The sequence below is a fragment of the Triplophysa dalaica genome, chromosome 21, assembly GCF_015846415.1.
Source record: "Triplophysa dalaica isolate WHDGS20190420 chromosome 21, ASM1584641v1, whole genome shotgun sequence".
Taxonomy (NCBI): Eukaryota; Metazoa; Chordata; class Actinopteri; order Cypriniformes; family Nemacheilidae; genus Triplophysa; species Triplophysa dalaica.
This window is the reverse complement of record NC_079562.1, coordinates 15,887,391-15,906,286: the sequence shown is the minus strand read 5'-3', so window position 1 is coordinate 15,906,286 and position 18,896 is coordinate 15,887,391. Positions and strand designations below refer to the sequence as shown.

Below are 18,896 nucleotides of genomic sequence, written 5' to 3'. Positions count from 1 at the left end.
GAAACTGAGATTCATCAGACCAGAGAATCTTGTTTTTGACAGTTTGAAAGTACGTTTTTGCATATTTCAAGTTTCCATGTGTCTTCACTGAGCAGAGGCTTGAGTCTGACCATTCTGTAATAAATCCCAGATAGATGGAGTGTCGCAGTGATGTTTGTCCTTCTGTAAGTTTCTCTCATCTCCATATATGTTCATGGAGCTCAACCAGAGTGACAAGACCCTTCTCCATCGATGGCTCAGTTTGGACAGGAGGTCAGCTCAAGTAAGAGATCTGGTGGTTCCAAACCTCTTTCATAAAGGATTAATGGAGACTACATGCTTCTGTGAACCTTTAGTACAGCAGACTGTTTTCAGAAGTCTTCCCCAGATCTGTCTCTTGATACAATCCAGTCTCAGAGATTTACTGGCAAATCTTTTGACCTCATGTCTTGGTTTAAACTTTGATATGCATTGTCAGCTGTTGCACCTTTGTTTGAAAGGTATGTGCCACTCCGAATCATACTTATTCAATTGAATTTGCTGCAAGTTAACTCCACTCGAAGTGAAGAAATATCAACAAGCAAATCTAATAATTCTGAGCTCAATTTCAAGTGTCACAGAAAATGATATGAATACCTATGCAATGTACTTATTTTAGTTTTTTAGTTTTGATAAATTTGCAAAGCTGTCACAAATCTGATTTTTGTTTTGTCATTATTGCGCATGGAGTTTAGATTACTGTAAAAAAAGAATAATTTAAAGTAGTTTAAGTTAAGGCATCCGCATAACAAAATGTGAATGAAACGAAACTGTATCATCAACGTACTTAACATAAACTTACATTTATGGAAATAATTAAAGCAAAGAGCATTTTTTGCACATCTGCATTCATTAAACAATTATAACAATGAATTATTAGACTACATCTTTTTAGGAATTTACAATAACAATTGCCATATTTCAAGAAACCAGTCGTTTTATGGCTCCAGCTAATATAAAGAACATATTTTATCTAAAAAAACTACATTTTCTGGTTTAACAGCCAAGTCCAAACAAAGCTGGTTCATTGTTGTACCAACTGTACTGCATTAAACTGTACTGCACATACTTATCTCAGCCAACTTTTAAAGTAATGTCCTGAACTAAAGCTGGTAAATGAAATATTAATTTAATTTCTGAAAGTACCAAAGACAAATGTTTTTCTGATTCTAAAGTTTTTTGCCACAATTATCAACGTAAATGTTTAAACTGACAAATAAACAACATTATTAAAACTTAAACTTGAAATTTATACTGGGGCACAGCAGATTTATACTGGACCACGTGCCCAGTAAAGGGGGTCTAGCGACGCTCCTGAATGTTACTCACATACTGATCCGAAACAAAGCATCCTACTCGAGGATGATTTTTAGACGATATTTCTATCCAGCGTCTCTATGCTGGAAAGTATATCCATAGATATATGAGTATCTCTGATAAAAGCCTTTTAGGAACATTACCGCGGGTCCTAACACATCTCATGCTGAGAAGTCTTTATAATATAAACGCAGGTCCTAGCTCCTGCCTGACTTTTATCCTTCTTTTGATACTTAAAATCCACAGACCCTTTATTTTATGTTATAAAAAAGACATCGCTCTTTCTACAGTCTTTCTAATGCCCGCATGATCTCTTCCCTGCGTCAACATAAGCAAACACGTGTCTGAGCTGAAGACATCTTTTTGTACTGTCTGTGGTGGCCACCGTCGTGTTTCGAAAGGGAGGGGTGAGCAGAGGTCTGAGAGATTGGTTGCAATTCTCAAACTCCCCGCTAGTGGCCGCTATAAATCCCACTCTAGAGCTTTAAATGTTTATTATAGTTATGTTTAAGTAAATTCATTTTAAATCATATGGAATTTCTATGTATGAACAGTTTTTGTTGTCTACAAAACTAAACTTTAGAAATCAAAACTTTAGCATCAAACTTTTGATTGAAAGTATCCAGTGTGTCCTAAACTTTGATCAGCATATTGTGCATATTTTTTATTGAATAAACCTAGAAAGAAAATTTAGAATAAAAAAAAATCATTTATATTTTACGAAATATATACAACAAATTATTTATTTAATGTATGAAATGTTTTAATAATAATAATAAAATAAATAAAATGTAATTTAAACAAAAAATTATTAATTTATTTATTGCTTATTTGGTTTAATTGTTTATGTTATTTAATAAATGAAATGGTTTTATTTTTTATTACATTTCAAATTAATATACTGTTTGCTGCAAAGAAATTCTATAAAAATGGTTTTGAAAATCTTGTGCAAATTTAAAGTAAAAAAACTGCTCAGTCCCTTCTGTCATGTTCCTCAACATGATGAACTTTAGTTCATGAACAGATAAGAGGGAGTTTGATGAAATGTTGGGTCACACATGAAGTGTAAACGACATGACTGCGGTCAGCATGTGAACCTGTGTCCGCTGGAGGTATCAGAGAGAGGCGGCTTGTTTTGATGGGCCCTTAGCAAATCAGATTCTCCACATACTATGAAGACCAATGACCATTTCGACTCATTGCAAAACACAAAACAGGTATATGACCCAGCCTCGCAAACAAAACCCTCTGCTCCTGCCAAAACCATCTAAACTCCTTGAGCAGCAGTGACAGTTCAGTTACAGTCATGGCCAATATCTCAAATCAGGTAACTCTTCCTTTACTTTTCGTATATGTGTAGATGTGTGGACAGCTTTTGTGTCATCTAAGGATGTTTGTTCTGCAGAATGTCGAGTTTGTGAGGACCAGCTATGGGAAGAACGCAGTGAAGGTTTTTCACATTCGCCGTGAAGGGACTCATCATCATATCACTGAGCTGGTGGCAGACGTTCAGTTAACACTAAAGAGCCGCAAAGATTACCTGACTGGAGACAACTCCGACATCATCCCCACCGACACTATTAAAAACACTGTCCACGCTCTTGCTAAACTAAAGGGAGTAAGAATATCATTTATTTACTTGCACACTTATAAATAAAAGTGCTCCAAAATGTATGGTCCATGCTCCATAAAGAACATTTAACATCCAAAGAACCTTTATGTTTCACAAAAGATACTTTGTTGTGAAAAGTGTTACTTTGGTAATTTTTTGAAAGTAAGAAGGAAGCGGTAAAATGTTAAAATGGTTTTTCTATGGCATCCATTTAAAGACACGTTTGTACCATATTTTTAAAAAGAGTAATTTACTCAAAAATAAGAATGCCCAATGTGAGAAACAAGCTTTTAGAAACAAGCTTTCATATTTTTTGATTCATTGATTTAAGGACTCTTAAATAAGAGTGTACACAACTTTCAAATTATTTTCCAAACTGTTTTTATTTGCATTTTTGAGTATTAAGTTATTTTCTTTTTGCACAAAATGACAACAATGACTCAGGTGTTCAAATCTTAAACCGTTAAAGGGTTCATATGGCAGAAATACGTGTTTTTCTGTGTCTTTGGTGTGTTATAAGTTGCCAATGCATGAATTAAACCAGTAAAATTGCAAAAATTAAAGTGTGGGAACAAAATATCAATTTTATCTAAAAGCGAATGCTCACCCAGACCTGCTTGAAGCGCCTTGTGTAACCACACCCCCACAAATCTATGACAGTTAGTGGTTTGATTCGACTAAGACCAGCCAAATGTATAAACAAGTGAGGTGGTGTACCTGTCAGCACAATTGAAGAGGAACCTGATGTTTCAAATATGGTAAGAGGCGTTACATTTCCGTCACACGCTTGCAGTATTCCACCAATCACTACGCACCGGTTAACTGGCCAATCATAGCACATCTTGGTTTTCAGAGTCAGAGTCTTTATTATAAACCTTTTATGTTTAAGAATAATAATTCTTGGATTGTTTTCTTGCAGATTAAGACCATTGAGGGCTTTGCCCTGGATATCTGTGAACACTTCCTCACATCGTTCACGCATGTCACAAGAGTGAAGGTGAACATTGATGAAGTTCCCTGGAAAAGACTGGAAAAGGTGCCAAAAATGACTGTTAAAACGTAATAGAAGCTTGCAGATGAAAGTTTTGTTATTAATATGAGTATTATGAATATAACAGAATGGAAACGAGCACACACATGCTTTCATCAACTGCCCCGAGGCCTTGCACTTCTGTGAGGTCGAACAACATCTCAACAGTAAGTATAAAATCATGTTTCAAATTCTTCGAACTGTAACTAAAAAGGCTTAAACCATAAAAAGCAGTCCAGCATTAGAGATTTTGCCAGTTTTATTGAAGCAAGTACAACATTTGTAATGTCAACACTTCACTGACGTCAACGTCAATTCTGATGATGTGAGGAAATGTAAATACAATTTCCTCAGTATAGCCTACTCTCCACTTCAAACTTTCAACATAATAATTTTTAGACCTTGCTTGGAAACTCAAGCGAACGAACCATAAATACATAAGTGCATTCTATTTTTCCAGTGACTCCAGTGGTTCACAGTGGTCTGAGAGATATGAAGGTACTGAAGACCACTCAGTCTGGTTTCGAGGGTTTCTTTCGAGACCGCTTCACCACTCTCACAGATGCCAAGGACCGATTCTTCTGCACTTCTATTTATGCAAAGTGGCGCTACAACACCGTCAATGTGGCATTTGACGTTGCATGGTAGTGTAAACCCCAAACTTCTCGGAATTGTTTGTGATTTAAACTTAATAACATGAAATGACACTCTAAGATAAAAACGTCCTTGTAGGAAAACTGTAAGGGACACCATCGTTCAGAAGTTTGCTGGACCGTATGAACATGGAGAATACTCTCCATCTGTACAGAAGACTCTGTATGAAACACAACTCCTGGTGCTCGACAGAATACCAGAGGTGAGTTGAATCGGTTGTTCTGTTTGATTTTCATTGAACACTTTCTAGTGTTGACATTGTTTTCTGTTAATTGTTTGAATCTTGTTCTGCAGGTGGAAGAAATCGAGCTAGTAATGCCAAACCAGCATTATTTCATAATTGACATGACAAAATTGGGACTTTCGAATAGGGATGAGGTGAGCGGCAGATATCCATCAGGAGTTTAAATGCTTCTTTGTTTGCATGCGTGTCTGTGTTGACACAGAACAGAGTCCAAAAAAGGTTTCGGCAATCAAATATCAAAAGTGATTTTATAAACTAACTTTTGGGGAAAAAAACTACTACATTTTTTCTTTCTGTTTAAATGTATAGTTCACAAAAAATGAAAATAAGATATTTAACACCATCATGCTTTAAACTTGCATGTCTTTTCCTCTATGAAATACTTGAGAAGTGTAGAATAATTTTAGGCCTATACTGTACTTTCATTAAATGGGTACTAAACATTTTAAACTTCAAAACAAAATGAAACAAATTCAAAAGTGAACTTAAAAATTCACTAGAAAAAGTATCATATGAGTAGTCCATTCAACTCATGTGCAACATTCCAGGTCTTTCAAAGATAAACAATGAGCTCTTTGTTAAACAAACTGACATTTAGTCTCAATTTTTATTTCCGATTGTATTTAAATCCAACATTTTTAAGAGTATATACATTTACTAGTTGCTTTTGTGTATTTGTTTCAGGTTTATCTTCCTCTTGATAATCCATCAGGAATCATCACAGGAACCGTGTGCAGAAAGCCACGAGCCAAACTCTGAATATAGATCGAAAACCGTTACACACTAAAGATCTTACTTCAGTGAAATTTTCTCATAAAAAATAAACGTTTTAGATAATCTATGCCAAAAAGAAAAATACACGGAATGTATTAAAAGTACTGGATCAATCACTGAAATTCTGATCTCAGCTGTCAAAGTGATCTTTAGTGTTTGCCGATGATTAAGGACATCAGCAGGAACAGAGCTGGAAACCACAGCACTGCAGGTCATTATGTGAAATATGGAAGTAATGTGGCCAGATGTCTAAAACTCAGGCTACTCAAAAATATAATTGAAATAACACTAAATAATATTATTTAAAATTATAGCACAGATAATAAGGGCTAACACACACACACATACACACACACACACATGCAGGCCAGAGGAAACCCAAAGCAACACAGAGAGAACTTGCAAACGCAACACAAAAAGACCCTTCAAGGCATGTTTCATGTGAAAATGAAATGCTACAAATAGTCATTCAAATACATCAAAAGTTAAAAAAAACTATCTTTAAAGATGTGCAAATGGAAAATCCATGTTTAAAAATTCAAAGTTTGACAAGAATAAAACTTGATACAACAGCTGAGCAATAAACAGGGAAAATGAGCATAAGAAACATGTAATAATTGACTTTTACCTATTAATTTGTTTTATATCGCATACCTTTAATTTATGTACACTTTATAAAAACTTACATTTTAGGGCAAGGTTTTGAAAGGAGAGATGCCATCATTCCCGCTGGGGTTATTTCTAGAATAAAATTCATCATTTAGTCTTCCAACAATCCCATAGTGCACATAAAAGTGAAACTGTAATAAAGCAATGAGACAGTCATTTTCAGCAATCGGTAAAGCACCATTTATTGCAAGCTACACGTCCGTGTTACACACTTCAGCCTTTTTAAAGCACCCTGTTTCTCAAACTCATCACAGAATTACAGTGTTGTGCTGCCAGTGCGTCACATTTTTAGGTACAGAATCGAATAAATAAACAGAATTAATAGCAGCACGGAGCACAATCGCTGTGACTGGACTCCTGCCAACAAACCTGACATGCACCAAGCCATCACTTGTGCCGTTACTTTATTACACAAAGTTTCTCTGTTATGAATGGGGAAAAATTGTGGAAAATGAACAACAAACCAATAAAAGCACCACTTCTTTCCGTCTCAGTTCTGTTCAAACGTACTTCATGCTTAACACAGAAACTTCTTCAGGAAAGCGTTTTAAATTTACTTCAAGCCACTTTTCATCATGTTAAAGGTGATCATTTTTTTTAAAGCAAGCATTTTATGTTAAAAGCAATAAGGATTTATGTACAACCACGACCAAATGATTTTTATAGGGGGTAAACATCGATGAGACAAATCATAAATGTGCATGTACAGCAGAATGACAACCTAAAAGCAATTTACCATGAATTAATTCATTTTTTTTATAATTTATTTGTTAAGATGCATAATATGTATTGGTTCTGCCTGCAGTTACCCTGCGTTCTCCTGCTGTGATTGTCTTCTATGCCTCCATGTGGCATGTCGGAGCAGCTATGACACATTGGTTTTTAAGTGTTGGGTTTGGAGAGGCTTCACGTGATACTCGTATATCTTCAGTGCAGGACCCAGTTTTATAGACAGTCCGGTCAGAACGTCATTGCGAGTCATAAGTAGGAGAGATTTGCCGTCGATTTCCTGTGGAGGGAAGTTGTGTTTGAGTACGTTTAGTACATACATGTAAAATTATTTCCATTCAAAACTCTAATGTAATTCATTATAAAGATATATATATGATGAGTTTAATTCCAAAATGAGATAACTCCTTTTAAAAAAAATCAAAAATAAGTATTTCTATTATGTAATATATTTTTTTATTGTTTTTTATTGTGTTCGTTAGCTTTGTTTTATTGTTGCTTAAATCAAAACAAACCAACTGCAGTTTGATTGATATTACTTGGAATGCACAATCAAAAAACATGATTTTTGACACTTTTATAAAATGGAGTTATCTCATTCTGGAACCAAACTTTTTATATTTATCTTTAAATTATTTTGTAGAACGTCAGAAATTTGCATTTAAAATATTCCTCTCTCATAATAAACAATTATCCAAGGAATTGTGTTAATATCTTTTAAATAATTTGGAAATGTAAATGGTCTATTATTAAATCCACAGCCTGAATTTATTACGCCTAAACACTATCAATAGGTCAAATAATCAGCTATTAATATTAAACCTAATATTATGTCCAAAGACTGTTGTTGTGAGAGAAGTGGTGGTGGTGTAAGAGACTCATACCTGATCTTGGAAAGCGTTGGCTTGCTCCTCAAATCCTGTCGCTTTAAAATAATTGACCACATCTGCTACGGCCCAGTGAGCTGGATCTGACAGCTCCCCGTTCTCCACAGAACTGTCATGAAGTGAGACATGTTTAATTGATGCATTTGTATGATTCAACCCAATACGCCCAACAATCACTTTGAAAACATTTTAGGCGTCACTTTGTTTGCTGCTGGAAGCAAATTTTATGGAATAGTGTGCATCAAATTACCCAATAACCTGACAGATATCAGTGACATGGCGTCCTGATAATCACACCTGTCTATGGGAGAGCACTAGACTTGAAAACAATACAAATGAGTCTACGAGAGCCCACACATTTTTAGCCAATCAGAATACACCATCCACCTCTCTGTGTTTTTAGTGTTTAGTTGGAGATAGTGTGTGGTCTAAATGGGTGAGCGGTTGGTCTAACGCTGTTGCTAAGTCTAGCAGAGTTAGCAAAACATCTGAAATAGCTTGGAGCACACATAAAGACCCTCAATGTTTTTTAGTGTTGTAATGATGCTGTGTGAGTCCAAAAATGCTTTATTTCCATGGCAGCAGTTGATCTGATGTGGGCTTGGAGATCGGTTGCCATGGATCTGCTCTTATATAATAACTGAGAGTCCATCAGCCTGGTCAATCACACGACTCTGAAGATGCTTCAAATTGGTCTTTTTTACACTAAGCTTCACTGGGAAAGTTGAGAACTGAGAAAATTTGTGAAATATTAACTTTTTTTAAATGGTTCTGATAAGAGTTCTGAAACCAAAGCTTTTGTCCAGTGGACCAGACAAAAATATGCAGATTTGGACAAATCAACGTCCTAGTATATGAGGCTCTTTTTCCGTTTAAATGAAATATCTCAACCTTATCATTTATTGTTTTCAACATGATAATAATGTAATATATGCAGTTTAAGTGCCATGTATGAGTGCTTTTATACACTTTTTTTGCAGGCAGACAAATTAAATTTACCGTGTGGGAATATTTAAAGGGAGATAGTGCTGTACATTTTACATTTTGAGTACAGATGTAGATGTACATTTTTTCAGAGCATTGCGTAACAAAAGCTGAGGGCAGTTTGCAAAAATATGCCCATCAGAATTACTGAAGAAATCATGAAGAAATCAAAATCGATAAATAATAATGGAAAATGAAGAATGAGAAGCTGTAAATTCATGTTTCATATCCACGGAGAAACCACACAAAGATCTTATATGGCCACTATGAGATAAAGCAGACCATTAGAAACATTTCTGCATCTTTATTTGTTAATCTTCTCTCATTTAAGCACTTTTATTCACTGGTTTATTTAATCAAGAGTGCTGTGAGTTGACTTGATGCCATGCTGCCAAAAATACGTGTGTGAGCTGGTTATACAAGAACTTTATATATTTACAGTGTATATATCTATATATATATTAGTGGTGGGCATAGATTAATTTTTTTAATCTAGATTAATCTAGATTAATTCCAAGATTAATCTAGATTAATCTAGATTAAAATGGCTCATTTGAATTCTGCCGAAGACATTCAGAATATGTGTGCTACCCAAATAATGACTAAAAGTAAGTCTTTGAGAACGGGTTTCTCAAGCCCGGTGGCGCATTAGACCAGGGGCTCATCTCCTGTTTCCAAAATGCATCACAAACTGCTTGAGAAAGCTTTTCTACTATGATAATTGGTGATGAAAATTAAATTATGTTCAATAAGATGTACTTGTGTTTACTTCCGCATTAGCTAAGGGATTCTTTGCGTTTAGGTGGTACTTGAGAGTGGAAAAGCTCCTACAGTACATTTACATTTAGTCATTTAGCAGACGCTTTTATCCAAAGCGACTTACAAAGAGTGAGGGAGCAACAAGCGATATGTCATACAGGAGCCATAATACATTAGATCTCAATACAAAGTTACTGGTTTCAACTAAAACTAGACCACTACCTGTTGAGAGAAAGTGTTTTTTTAAACCAATTCCGCATTGCACAAGGTGCAAACAACCTTAGTCTTGTCGATGTTTCTATTGGGAAGCTTCTTAAAAATTAATATTCCCTGAAGCAAACCCGGCGGCTTCATAGCTGCATCCATGTTAGCACGTCACGTTTGATGCGGTAATTTCACAGTAACGTTATGTTGTGTTCAGACCAAACGCGAATGGCGCGTCAAGCGCGAGTGATTTATATGTTAATGCAAAGAGCCAATAGACCTACTTGCTGCGCGAATCGCGCGAATGAAGCCCTGATTATGAGATGATGAGGCGGCTTCTGCTTCCGCGAATGACGCGAATCACGCGAGTTGAAAAATCTCGTTCTCGCCCCGTACAGTGCAGTTAAGCTGATATACATCCGCGCTAAAATATCAAGGTGAAAGTCATCATAGCTTGCGTAGTATAGACCCAGCTCCCAACCCAACTTTGAGAATAGATTAACGGCGACATTTTTTTTATCGCGCGATAAGAGTCTCACTGCGTTAACGCTGTTAACGGCCCACCACTAATATATATATATATATATATATATATATATATATATATATATTCTTAAGCCTAAATGCTATTAGATCTGTGATTTATATGTTATATTATAACATATTTATTATAAGTTTATAAGTATTATACCCTTTATTTGGTATTGTTCTACAGTGTATATTGTATGGTATTATATTGTTTTACACATAGTATTATACATTTGTATGTGTACACTTTTTCAGATGTATATAAGAGAGCTATTATATTCTTTTATTCTACTCTATTCTATTCTATTCTTCTATTCTATTCTTATGTAACATGTAAAGTGATTTCTTCATTATTTAAGTTTCACCCGCAACGAAATAAATGTGTCAAATGAATAGCTGCACTGTATGCATGGCCACTCAAGTATATCAAAGTGCTTGTTTTGATATCAACACTTTATACTCTTACCTTTTGGTGTCAACCGATCCATTTTCCTTAGTTTCCATAACTGTTGAATAGACAGAAATAAAACATGAGAGAAGAAAACAGTGAGATGTTGGTATGGACAGATCTTGATATATTGCTTACCTGCTTGTCAGAGAGGCGAGACTGCTCTATTCCATTAGATCCTCATGACCTGATCATTCCCTTGTTGTGTTACTCTCCCGCTGTGCCGAGCTGCCACATGTTCTATAAACTCACACAAACCTTCAAGTCTATGAATAGTTCTTCACTTATTCTGAGAAGAAATGCAGCAAAATATCAACGAAACAAAAACCAAGAGGTCAATACTCTTGATCAAAAGAAGGCAGTTAAACATTTATTCAATAATATCTTTACAACCCACTGATTTTTGGGAAAAAACTGGTACAGTAAATATTAGTGTACAGCAGTATGTACTACAGTTTATCGATTAACCATAGTTAATACTACAGAATACTAACGTTACACAGTGGTGTTATAGAGTAATTATACTATAAATAATACAAATTGACTATATTATAATACAGTATTTGATCATGTGGGAAGCACGATCATCTTTAAACTGGGTAAAAATAAGGCTTGTGGACCACATCAAAAATACTTTAAAGACACTTTGTCAGGGTAAACAGCAAATAAATAACATTTTGTGTATTTTGAAGACAATACGACGTCGTTGTGCTCACTATTTTGTAATAAAAGCGCAAACTTTAATCTGCAAACACATGATACAATTGTTACAGCAGATTATGTTTCACACTTAAATATCAGGATCACAAGTAAATTGAATATAGTACACAATGTTTCCCTTCGCACCTCCACTGGTTTGACTGGTTTAGTAATAAACGAAAGAAACACGATCCATACAAATACAGGCATCGCTTTAAACATTTAATTTAATTTTAATGATAAATAAAGACCGCGACAATTGACTGCAAATAAAGAATCTATGATTTTATTCGTTAAAAAATATAGTATGTTGTGTATTTATATCAGGAACAAATGAATATGTGTGTCAGTATCACTGAACGTGTGAGAAAACATTTCATTTGCCATCACAGCACACATGCACGAGCATCAAGTGAATTTAAACAGTCGGAGGATTAATATAACACATATCATCAACTCATTAGCCAGCTAGCTTCCATTAACTTCACATTTATGACATTTGTCGTCTTTCAAAAAAAACAAATAGAGAGTTCTGAAAAATAGAAAATAGCCTTAGGTCTTATCTTACCAATGACACAGGTGTGTTATCCGGATGCTTTAAATGTAATTGATTTCTTAACACTGGAACAATATTACGCTTTATTTCCAGCACAATCCGACAAATGCAGGCGTGGTGCATCATGGGTAATGTAGTTCAGAATGACGGGAAATGTAGTAAACAATCATGCGCGATGTAATTTTATGTGGAGATGTTATGGCCAATATGCTGAACGTTTGAATAATTTTGTTTTGATTTTGACACACTGTGGGGTCACAAAGACACCTGTGACGTAAAGTAAAATTAACATTCCGTTTCCGTCTGAAACGTCTTTCCCTCTGACCTACTTAAAACCAGTAGCCTATGCAGAAACACATCGTTTCACAACAGATGAAACAAGTAAGTGGGAAGTAAGAACATTATTTCTGCTAGAAAAAGAAAATAAATAGAATATAATGAAAATTTGATTACATACTGTACATACAGTTAAGACATTTTTACCTAATACAGAATAAAATTGTCTGCAACCACAATCATGTGATGATGAAATTGTATTTTCATTCTAATAAATATGATAAAAAGGCTTGTTTTAAGATCTGTTCATTGTACCTCTTATTTATGGATGTGGTTTTGGGCATTTGCATAGATAAACATTTTATTTATTACATCACCACTTTTATCACTTAAGTTTATCACAGCATAACAGAGTCGTTATCAAACTTTAAGGGTGTTATTTCAAGTGGGAAGGAACTGTAAAATCAGCCACAAGCCTAATCGTTGAGAATGTAAACGTACACTAAACAGGACAACAAGCACAGGCGTCAAAATACACAATGGAATACAAATAATTTCTTTTTTAATTTTTAACAATTCGTTCTAAAATATATACAGCAAATATAGAAATTCCCTTAAAAAGCTGTTTTAAATCATTTGATTAATAGTCAATGAGAGCAATACAAACAATCATTTCAACTGGAGATATTCAGATGAATGCAGAACCATATCAAGATCAAGTTTAATGTTTGATCCTGATCCAGCAGAGTTTTGGAAGAGTTATGGAAGTTGACCGTTGTTTCGAATAATACTGAACATAACATAATGACAGAATAATGAACTATTACGTAGAAAAATCTGAAAACCAATAGCACCCTGACAACATTTTATCGCATAAAATAACAAATTGATCTTTAAAATGCAATAAACTGTAATAATGGTATTAAATATAAGTACAAAATAAGGGTGTGCTTTTATTAGGCTACATATGCAGCCGAGTACTCAAGGAACCTGTAATAAAAGAATGTAGAAGTATTTTTCTTCAATAAAGAACTGAATATCTAGAACTCCAGGAACTCTTTAGGACATTGCTCTGTGACAGACACACTGACATCTTCCTCTTCATATTCATCAAAGTTGCTTGTGTCTCCAGGTCCTTTGCACTTTGGTATTATTGAGGCATCAATCTGTAAACCAACACGACAAATTAACCAGTGTACTATCTGAATACTAAAAAACAATATTGCTTAAAGAGTATGGACGATGTGTCAGAGAAATGAGGCCACACCTTCTTTTCAAAGATTGCAATCCAGTCTGTTGAAGCAAACCATCTGTGGTTTTTGATGTCGTTGACTCCGTTCTTCAGATTGCCAAAGCGCTTCGTGAGGTCCACCTGCAGGAGATTACGCAGAAGATCTTTCAGATCTGAGCTGAAATGGGACGGGAATCGTACCTGTGAAGTTGAACAGATTGGTGTGTTTATATTATTTTGTGTCATTAAGCAATAAAAAAGAAAGGAATTGAATATTTTTCTAACATTAGTGTGTTAAATTTGGTTATTTTTTGGACTGTTCTTTATATTATGGCAATACATGTTATGTTAAGAACATGTTAAAAGAAGTGTCGCAAAGTGCATTACAACAAAAAAAATGTAAATACATTTTATTCACTGCTAAGAAGTATGAATAGAAATTATTCATATTTTATAATTGTATTTCTGAAGTTGAAAACTTAAAGTCACCAGTATGTGCTGAAATGTGTTTAAAAAGAACAAAGTCATCTCTCTGACCTTGCCAGACACAATTTTCTCATAGATCTGAATAGGCTGATCAGCAAAGAAGGGTGGATATCCAGCAGCCATTTCATAGATCAGGACGCCTAATGCCCACCAGTCAACAGCTTTATTGTAGCCCTATACAGCAAAAAGTGTATCTTGTTTAACTTATAAGAGTAACAACAGTACTGTAAAAAATGTAAAATTAGTGTAAATTCTTGTTTACGATTGTAGTTCTGCAATTTATCACAAATAAATATTGAAATGATATACTGGGACTATACAGTGAACAGGATCAGGAAATGTCTGTATTGTCACACCATTGTATAGGATCACAAGGATTATGTATCATCATTCCAAAAATCAGTTACATATTATTGTATATTTTATTCAATAAAAAAGTGTAATAATGTATTCTGCCCTACAAAGGCAAAGTGCAGTAACTACGCACACACTTTCAGACAGTTATTGCAGCTATTTACTGCAATTTTGACACTCTTGTTTCTCTGCAATGGGTAAAATTGAACCAGGAGACTGGTCACAAAACATAACAGATCTCAAAGCCCATTTCAATTCTGCTCAAATGTGTAGTTACCACACTTTGCCTTTGTGGGGCTGTATTGATCAATTTCCTGTGATCCCAGCATGAATCATTTATACAATTTTCTTAATTCTTTGTTTGCTTTGGTGTTGCTGTTGCTCATGGTTGTTTTGACTTTTTGTTCATTTTTAACTTGCTCATTTTCAGAGTAGATTTTAATCTGCATTTAATATGCACATCTGTTGTCACCGTTTGTCACCTTTCCCAGCCAAAAGGAATGCCAGCACCATAATGAAAAAAAATTGTATTTACACAAAACCCTTTTTTACATTATTTCTTCTGTTGTTATACCAAAATAATCTCCTTTGTTGATTTTACAGTGAAATTCCAAAAACAGTATAGCATTTAATGACATTACCTTGCTGAGGATGATCTCTGGTGCCAGGTACTCTGGTGTACCACACAACGTCCAGGTTCGGCCTTTAACTCTTTTGGCAAAACCAAAGTCTGTCACCTAAATCATACGCAAGAGCTATAGATTCACCAGGTCAATTTCAGATCATTAAAAAAACCCAGAAAGCAGAGACAACATAGATGCACACCTGGATGTATCCCTGCTGATCAATAAGCAGATTTTCAGGTTTCAGGTCCCTATAGACGAGATCCAGGGCATGAAGATACTCAAATGTGAGGACAATCTGAGCTGCATAGAACCGAGCAGTCGGCTCACTGTGAGAAGACAAAACACGGTTATCAAACTCACTGGATCATGAATACATCTGAGGTGTGTTTAGTGTTGAAGCTATTTACTTGAATCTCCCAATTCGTCTCAGATGTGAAAACATCTCACCACCTTGGACATACTGCATGACCATGTATAAATTTGAGTTATCCTATAAAGAGAAATACGTACTGTAACTTAAGCATCCAATAAAAAGCATAATGTTACAGACGTCATTGCTGTTTTTTTGCACAAATCCTCATTTGGAGTACCTTAAAAGCATACTCGAGCTTCACAAGAAAAGGAAAAGAGACCGCCTGTAATATTTTCTTCTCGTTTAATGTGTGTTCTATCTGTTTGAGCTTTACCACCTAAAACATATAAACAATTCATATTAGAAAAATTACAACGCAAGAAATACGACAATTTACAACAAATACATTTTCATGTAAAGATGAAATAAATTATGTTTCGAAGGTTGCCAGGTCATTTGTTTCAAATCTCTATACGTAGCCTATCTGATCTCATTCATGGTGTTATTTTGGATGAACATTTTGTGTGTGCTGTGATACAGGCACTGAAAAAGATATACAAGTGGATTTAATGTCTGTATTTCTCCAGGTCAGAGAGTGCTATTATGACATAAGATCCTGTATGCCGTAAATACACAACACTTTAAAAACACTATAAACTCATCAGAGGAAACTCATTATCATTATAATGCTTATCTGCTTGAAACTGTTACCACAGTTAGTATGTGTCCTCTATAAGATCTGCAAATACATAAAAATATCACCATAACCAAATTAGACATAAACCAGACAGAATCTACTGAAATTTCATTTAGAATTGAAGTTAAAGGGAGATTTCTTGGCTCTCATTTCGATTTCAGGAAACAACATTTTCCACAAATTCCAATATGGTAGTAGATAAAGTATACACTAAATAAACATTTTACATTTTACAATGCATTTAATTACATTTTAGCATTAACGGAAATGTCCGTAAAATAAAACTGGTAATTTTCTGCCTGTACTTTATCCGTTTTTATGGAATTTGTTTTTCAGTGCACTGACTGCACATAAAATAGGTGCGATGACTGTTATGTCAACACATAGAAAATGTTATTTCTCAGAAGTTGTTCTGGATCTCTGAAAATCTGGATTTTGGTAAATTTTATGAAAAGATTTCAAATTGACGTCTTCAGTTCATGACTTTTGATTGCAGACTTGACATATTTGAGCTCAATTTAACACATTGTTGAAATTTAGCCATTTGTGAGATTTCCAGTTCATTTTTGGTCAAAAAATTATGAAGAACTATATGTGTTCTCACTTTTTGTTTGTCCAGGATCTTCATAGCATAATATTGTCCCGTTTGTCTGTGTTTGACCAGCATCACTCTTCCAAAAGAGCCTGTGCCGAGAGTTCTGAGTCTATCAAACTCATCCAGACATGATGTGTTCTGCAACAGTGGACCAAAGTTAACTGAGTTAATACCGAGTTGAGTTCTATTTGAGGCAGTTTGACCATTGCATTCACAATAAAGCTCTGTTACCTGTGCTTGACTCTCCCATTTTCTCGAGAAATCCTCTTTGGCTTTGACCATGCATTCTTTCACTGTACAAAACATACACTGCACGTTAAATACACTAAATAAATCAAATACAGATATTTGATTAATAAACGATTAAATCATTGAAAATCTTTGTTTAATGAATATCTACACATTTAAACACTAAGACTGATCAAAAATTTTAGTTATGACGTAATGTTTTATTTTTGGCAGCAATGATGTGCAGGCCTTTGACATTCAAGTAACCTTTTTAAGATTTTCAGTTTCACTACAGCGTACTGTAATTTAGTTAGGGAGTCCGGACTATATAATAGTTCAGGCTGTGAAACTCTTAAACTTGTTCGTTTAGTGTCTCTAGGCTGTGAGATGGAAACCGGTCTCTTCCTGTCTAAAACCACAGAAAGTCAGACAACAATGAAAATGTACAGAAATGTGCACATAGCGTCTACACATATCTTGACAATCAAACTAACAATAGAGGCACAATATTCTTCATTCTTATTGGGAGGTTATGATAGTAAGTTTGCCAATGAACGAATAATGAAAAAATGTGTCAGTGTATGAAGTGATATTACTTGTTTTTATGCTGTTTCATTTTAAAAGCTATCAAATGAAACAGTGTTAAAAAGTTTGACTCACTTGTTGTGTCCCAAAGAACAGTGTATTCTGAGACATGAGGCCCCTCATTTTCTAGTGCTTTATCCTGGCTCCCTTTGCGATATTTGTAAAAAAAACGGCTGGCTAAGGTGTCCAGCTTCTGAAGGGCTGAATTAGTGCCTGCTGGATGTCCCAAGTTTGGATCTTTTCCCTGGGCCATAACGCACACCGTTCACAGACTCTCAATTTGTTTGACAACCACAAACGTTCTTTAGCTAAAGTCGCTGGAGCTCAGAGTCATAGTCATTTCCTGTTTGACATGAACAGTGTAGGTTATTATAGTGAGACTTTGTCTTACCACCAACTGAGCTTGTATACTTCCTGTTAAGGATCAACATGCAAAATGGTCTGGGGAAAAAAATAAACAAACACAAAAACACTATGATGTGTCGAAGGTCAACGCAGCAGGTATGCATTGATTTTCAATGAGTGATAAGTTGCAAAAGCTACATTTTAGAGACACACATTAGACATGAACTAACAATGAAATAATGAATATCAGCTTGTTCAGCTCGTGCAAAAATAAAAAAATCCTCATGTCATCGACTTTCTTTCTTTCATTTTCTGTAGATAAAAGAAGATATTCTAAACAATGTTGGCAACCAAACAACATTGACCTCCATTGACTTCCATTGTATGAACACAAAACCACTTTTCAAAACCACTGAAATTATGACAGAATTTGTGTTTTTTTATGTGATTTATTTCCTTAATTTTTGTTTTAGTTTAAACAAATTTACAAAATTGCCTTTACTTTACTTTAATTTACAAAATGCAGAGTAGCTGAGCAAAACATTTTGGAATAAAATTACATTCTGACCATCATGAGACAAAATTTGATTTACGCATAAAGTGAAGATTTCTTTCTCAAATGTTTACTGACACGATAATGATTTTTTGTTATTCTTTTCACAATAATAGCATTTAAAGTCCACAGATTAATTATGTAGCCTAAATGTCAATAGCAACACATGTGTATCAATCTGATGGTTTAAGATGGCTAATTTTAGTTTGAAGATATTCATTGTTCGGTTATAATGACTGAAAACAACTTCAAAATGACTAGTGAAAAGGTAAGACAACTTTTAGTTCATTCATATTCATAAATGAGTCATTGTTTATATTTACCGATTGGAAAACATTGCGTGAGTCTTGGCGCCATCTAGCGGAAGACAGACACAATAATCATCTTCGATAAAACCTCACCGATTCGCACGTATTCGTTCATGTTTTATAAGTCAACAATAATTAAATTATTACC

The 18,896-nt window shown here is 34.7% G+C and overlaps 3 protein-coding genes across 5 annotated transcripts; 1 reads left to right on the top strand and 2 right to left on the bottom strand.

The window, feature by feature from the left end:
* The first annotated feature begins 2,404 nt into the window (after positions 1 to 2,404).
* On the top strand, positions 2,405 to 6,484 carry uox (urate oxidase). Its single transcript, XM_056735318.1, has 8 exons — positions 2,405 to 2,662; positions 2,741 to 2,953; positions 3,867 to 3,983; positions 4,066 to 4,144; positions 4,438 to 4,621; positions 4,710 to 4,833; positions 4,926 to 5,009; positions 5,560 to 6,484. The coding sequence occupies exons 1-8, from the start codon at positions 2,642 to 2,644 to the stop codon at positions 5,632 to 5,634; spliced, it is 897 nt and encodes a 298-aa protein (XP_056591296.1). The 5' UTR covers positions 2,405 to 2,641; the 3' UTR covers positions 5,635 to 6,484.
* Positions 6,485 to 6,619: 135 nt separating this feature from the next.
* On the bottom strand, positions 6,620 to 12,278 carry samd13 (sterile alpha motif domain containing 13). Of its 2 annotated transcripts, none has more exons than XM_056735319.1 (5): positions 12,125 to 12,278; positions 10,996 to 11,097; positions 10,876 to 10,915; positions 7,932 to 8,043; positions 6,620 to 7,327 (listed from the first exon to the last, which is right to left on the bottom strand). In XM_056735319.1, exons 3-5 carry the CDS (start codon positions 10,911 to 10,913, stop codon positions 7,184 to 7,186), a joined length of 294 nt encoding a protein of 97 aa, XP_056591297.1. In that variant the 5' UTR covers positions 10,914 to 10,915; positions 10,996 to 11,097; positions 12,125 to 12,278; the 3' UTR covers positions 6,620 to 7,183. The 2 variants fall into 2 exon arrangements, with proteins under 2 accessions (XP_056591297.1, XP_056591300.1); XM_056735322.1 differs by having other exon boundaries at positions 10,996 to 11,146; positions 12,125 to 12,232.
* Positions 12,279 to 12,930: 652 nt separating this feature from the next.
* On the bottom strand, positions 12,931 to 17,916 carry prkacba (protein kinase, cAMP-dependent, catalytic, beta a). Of its 2 annotated transcripts, XM_056735390.1 has the most exons (10): positions 17,618 to 17,907; positions 16,961 to 17,022; positions 16,739 to 16,867; positions 15,676 to 15,774; positions 15,493 to 15,575; positions 15,285 to 15,411; positions 15,101 to 15,196; positions 14,157 to 14,279; positions 13,656 to 13,820; positions 12,931 to 13,554 (listed from the first exon to the last, which is right to left on the bottom strand). In XM_056735390.1, exons 1-10 carry the CDS (start codon positions 17,793 to 17,795, stop codon positions 13,429 to 13,431), a joined length of 1,188 nt encoding a protein of 395 aa, XP_056591368.1. In that variant the 5' UTR covers positions 17,796 to 17,907; the 3' UTR covers positions 12,931 to 13,428. The 2 variants fall into 2 exon arrangements, with proteins under 2 accessions (XP_056591368.1, XP_056591369.1); XM_056735391.1 differs by lacking the exon at positions 15,676 to 15,774 and having other exon boundaries at positions 17,618 to 17,916.
* Between the last annotated feature and the right edge of the window lie 980 nt (positions 17,917 to 18,896).

Excerpts from the sequence above, each read along its gene's own strand:
- samd13 (XM_056735319.1), bottom strand. The coding sequence starts at position 10,913 with ATGGAAACTAAGGAAAATGGATCGGTTGACACCAAAAG. Across the intron at positions 8,044-10,875 it reads GGATCGGTTGACACCAAAAG|TTCTGTGGAGAACGGGGAGC; the intron begins GTAAGAGTATAA and ends ACTTCATGACAG. Across the intron at positions 7,328-7,931 it reads CCAACGCTTTCCAAGATCAG|GAAATCGACGGCAAATCTCT; the intron begins GTATGAGTCTCT and ends TTCCCTCCACAG.
- prkacba (XM_056735390.1), bottom strand. The coding sequence starts at position 17,795 with ATGGCCCAGGGAAAAGATCCAAACTTGGGACATCCAGCAGGCACTAAT. Across the intron at positions 15,775-16,738 it reads AGATCCTGGACAAACAAAAA|GTGGTAAAGCTCAAACAGAT; the intron begins GTGAGAACACAT and ends TATATGTTTTAG. Across the intron at positions 15,412-15,492 it reads AGACGAATTGGGAGATTCAA|TGAGCCGACTGCTCGGTTCT; the intron begins GTAAATAGCTTC and ends GTCTTCTCACAG.
- uox (XM_056735318.1), top strand. The coding sequence starts at position 2,642 with ATGGCCAATATCTCAAATCAG. Across the intron at positions 2,663-2,740 it reads TGGCCAATATCTCAAATCAG|AATGTCGAGTTTGTGAGGAC; the intron begins GTAACTCTTCCT and ends TTTGTTCTGCAG. Across the intron at positions 4,834-4,925 it reads TGCTCGACAGAATACCAGAG|GTGGAAGAAATCGAGCTAGT; the intron begins GTGAGTTGAATC and ends CTTGTTCTGCAG.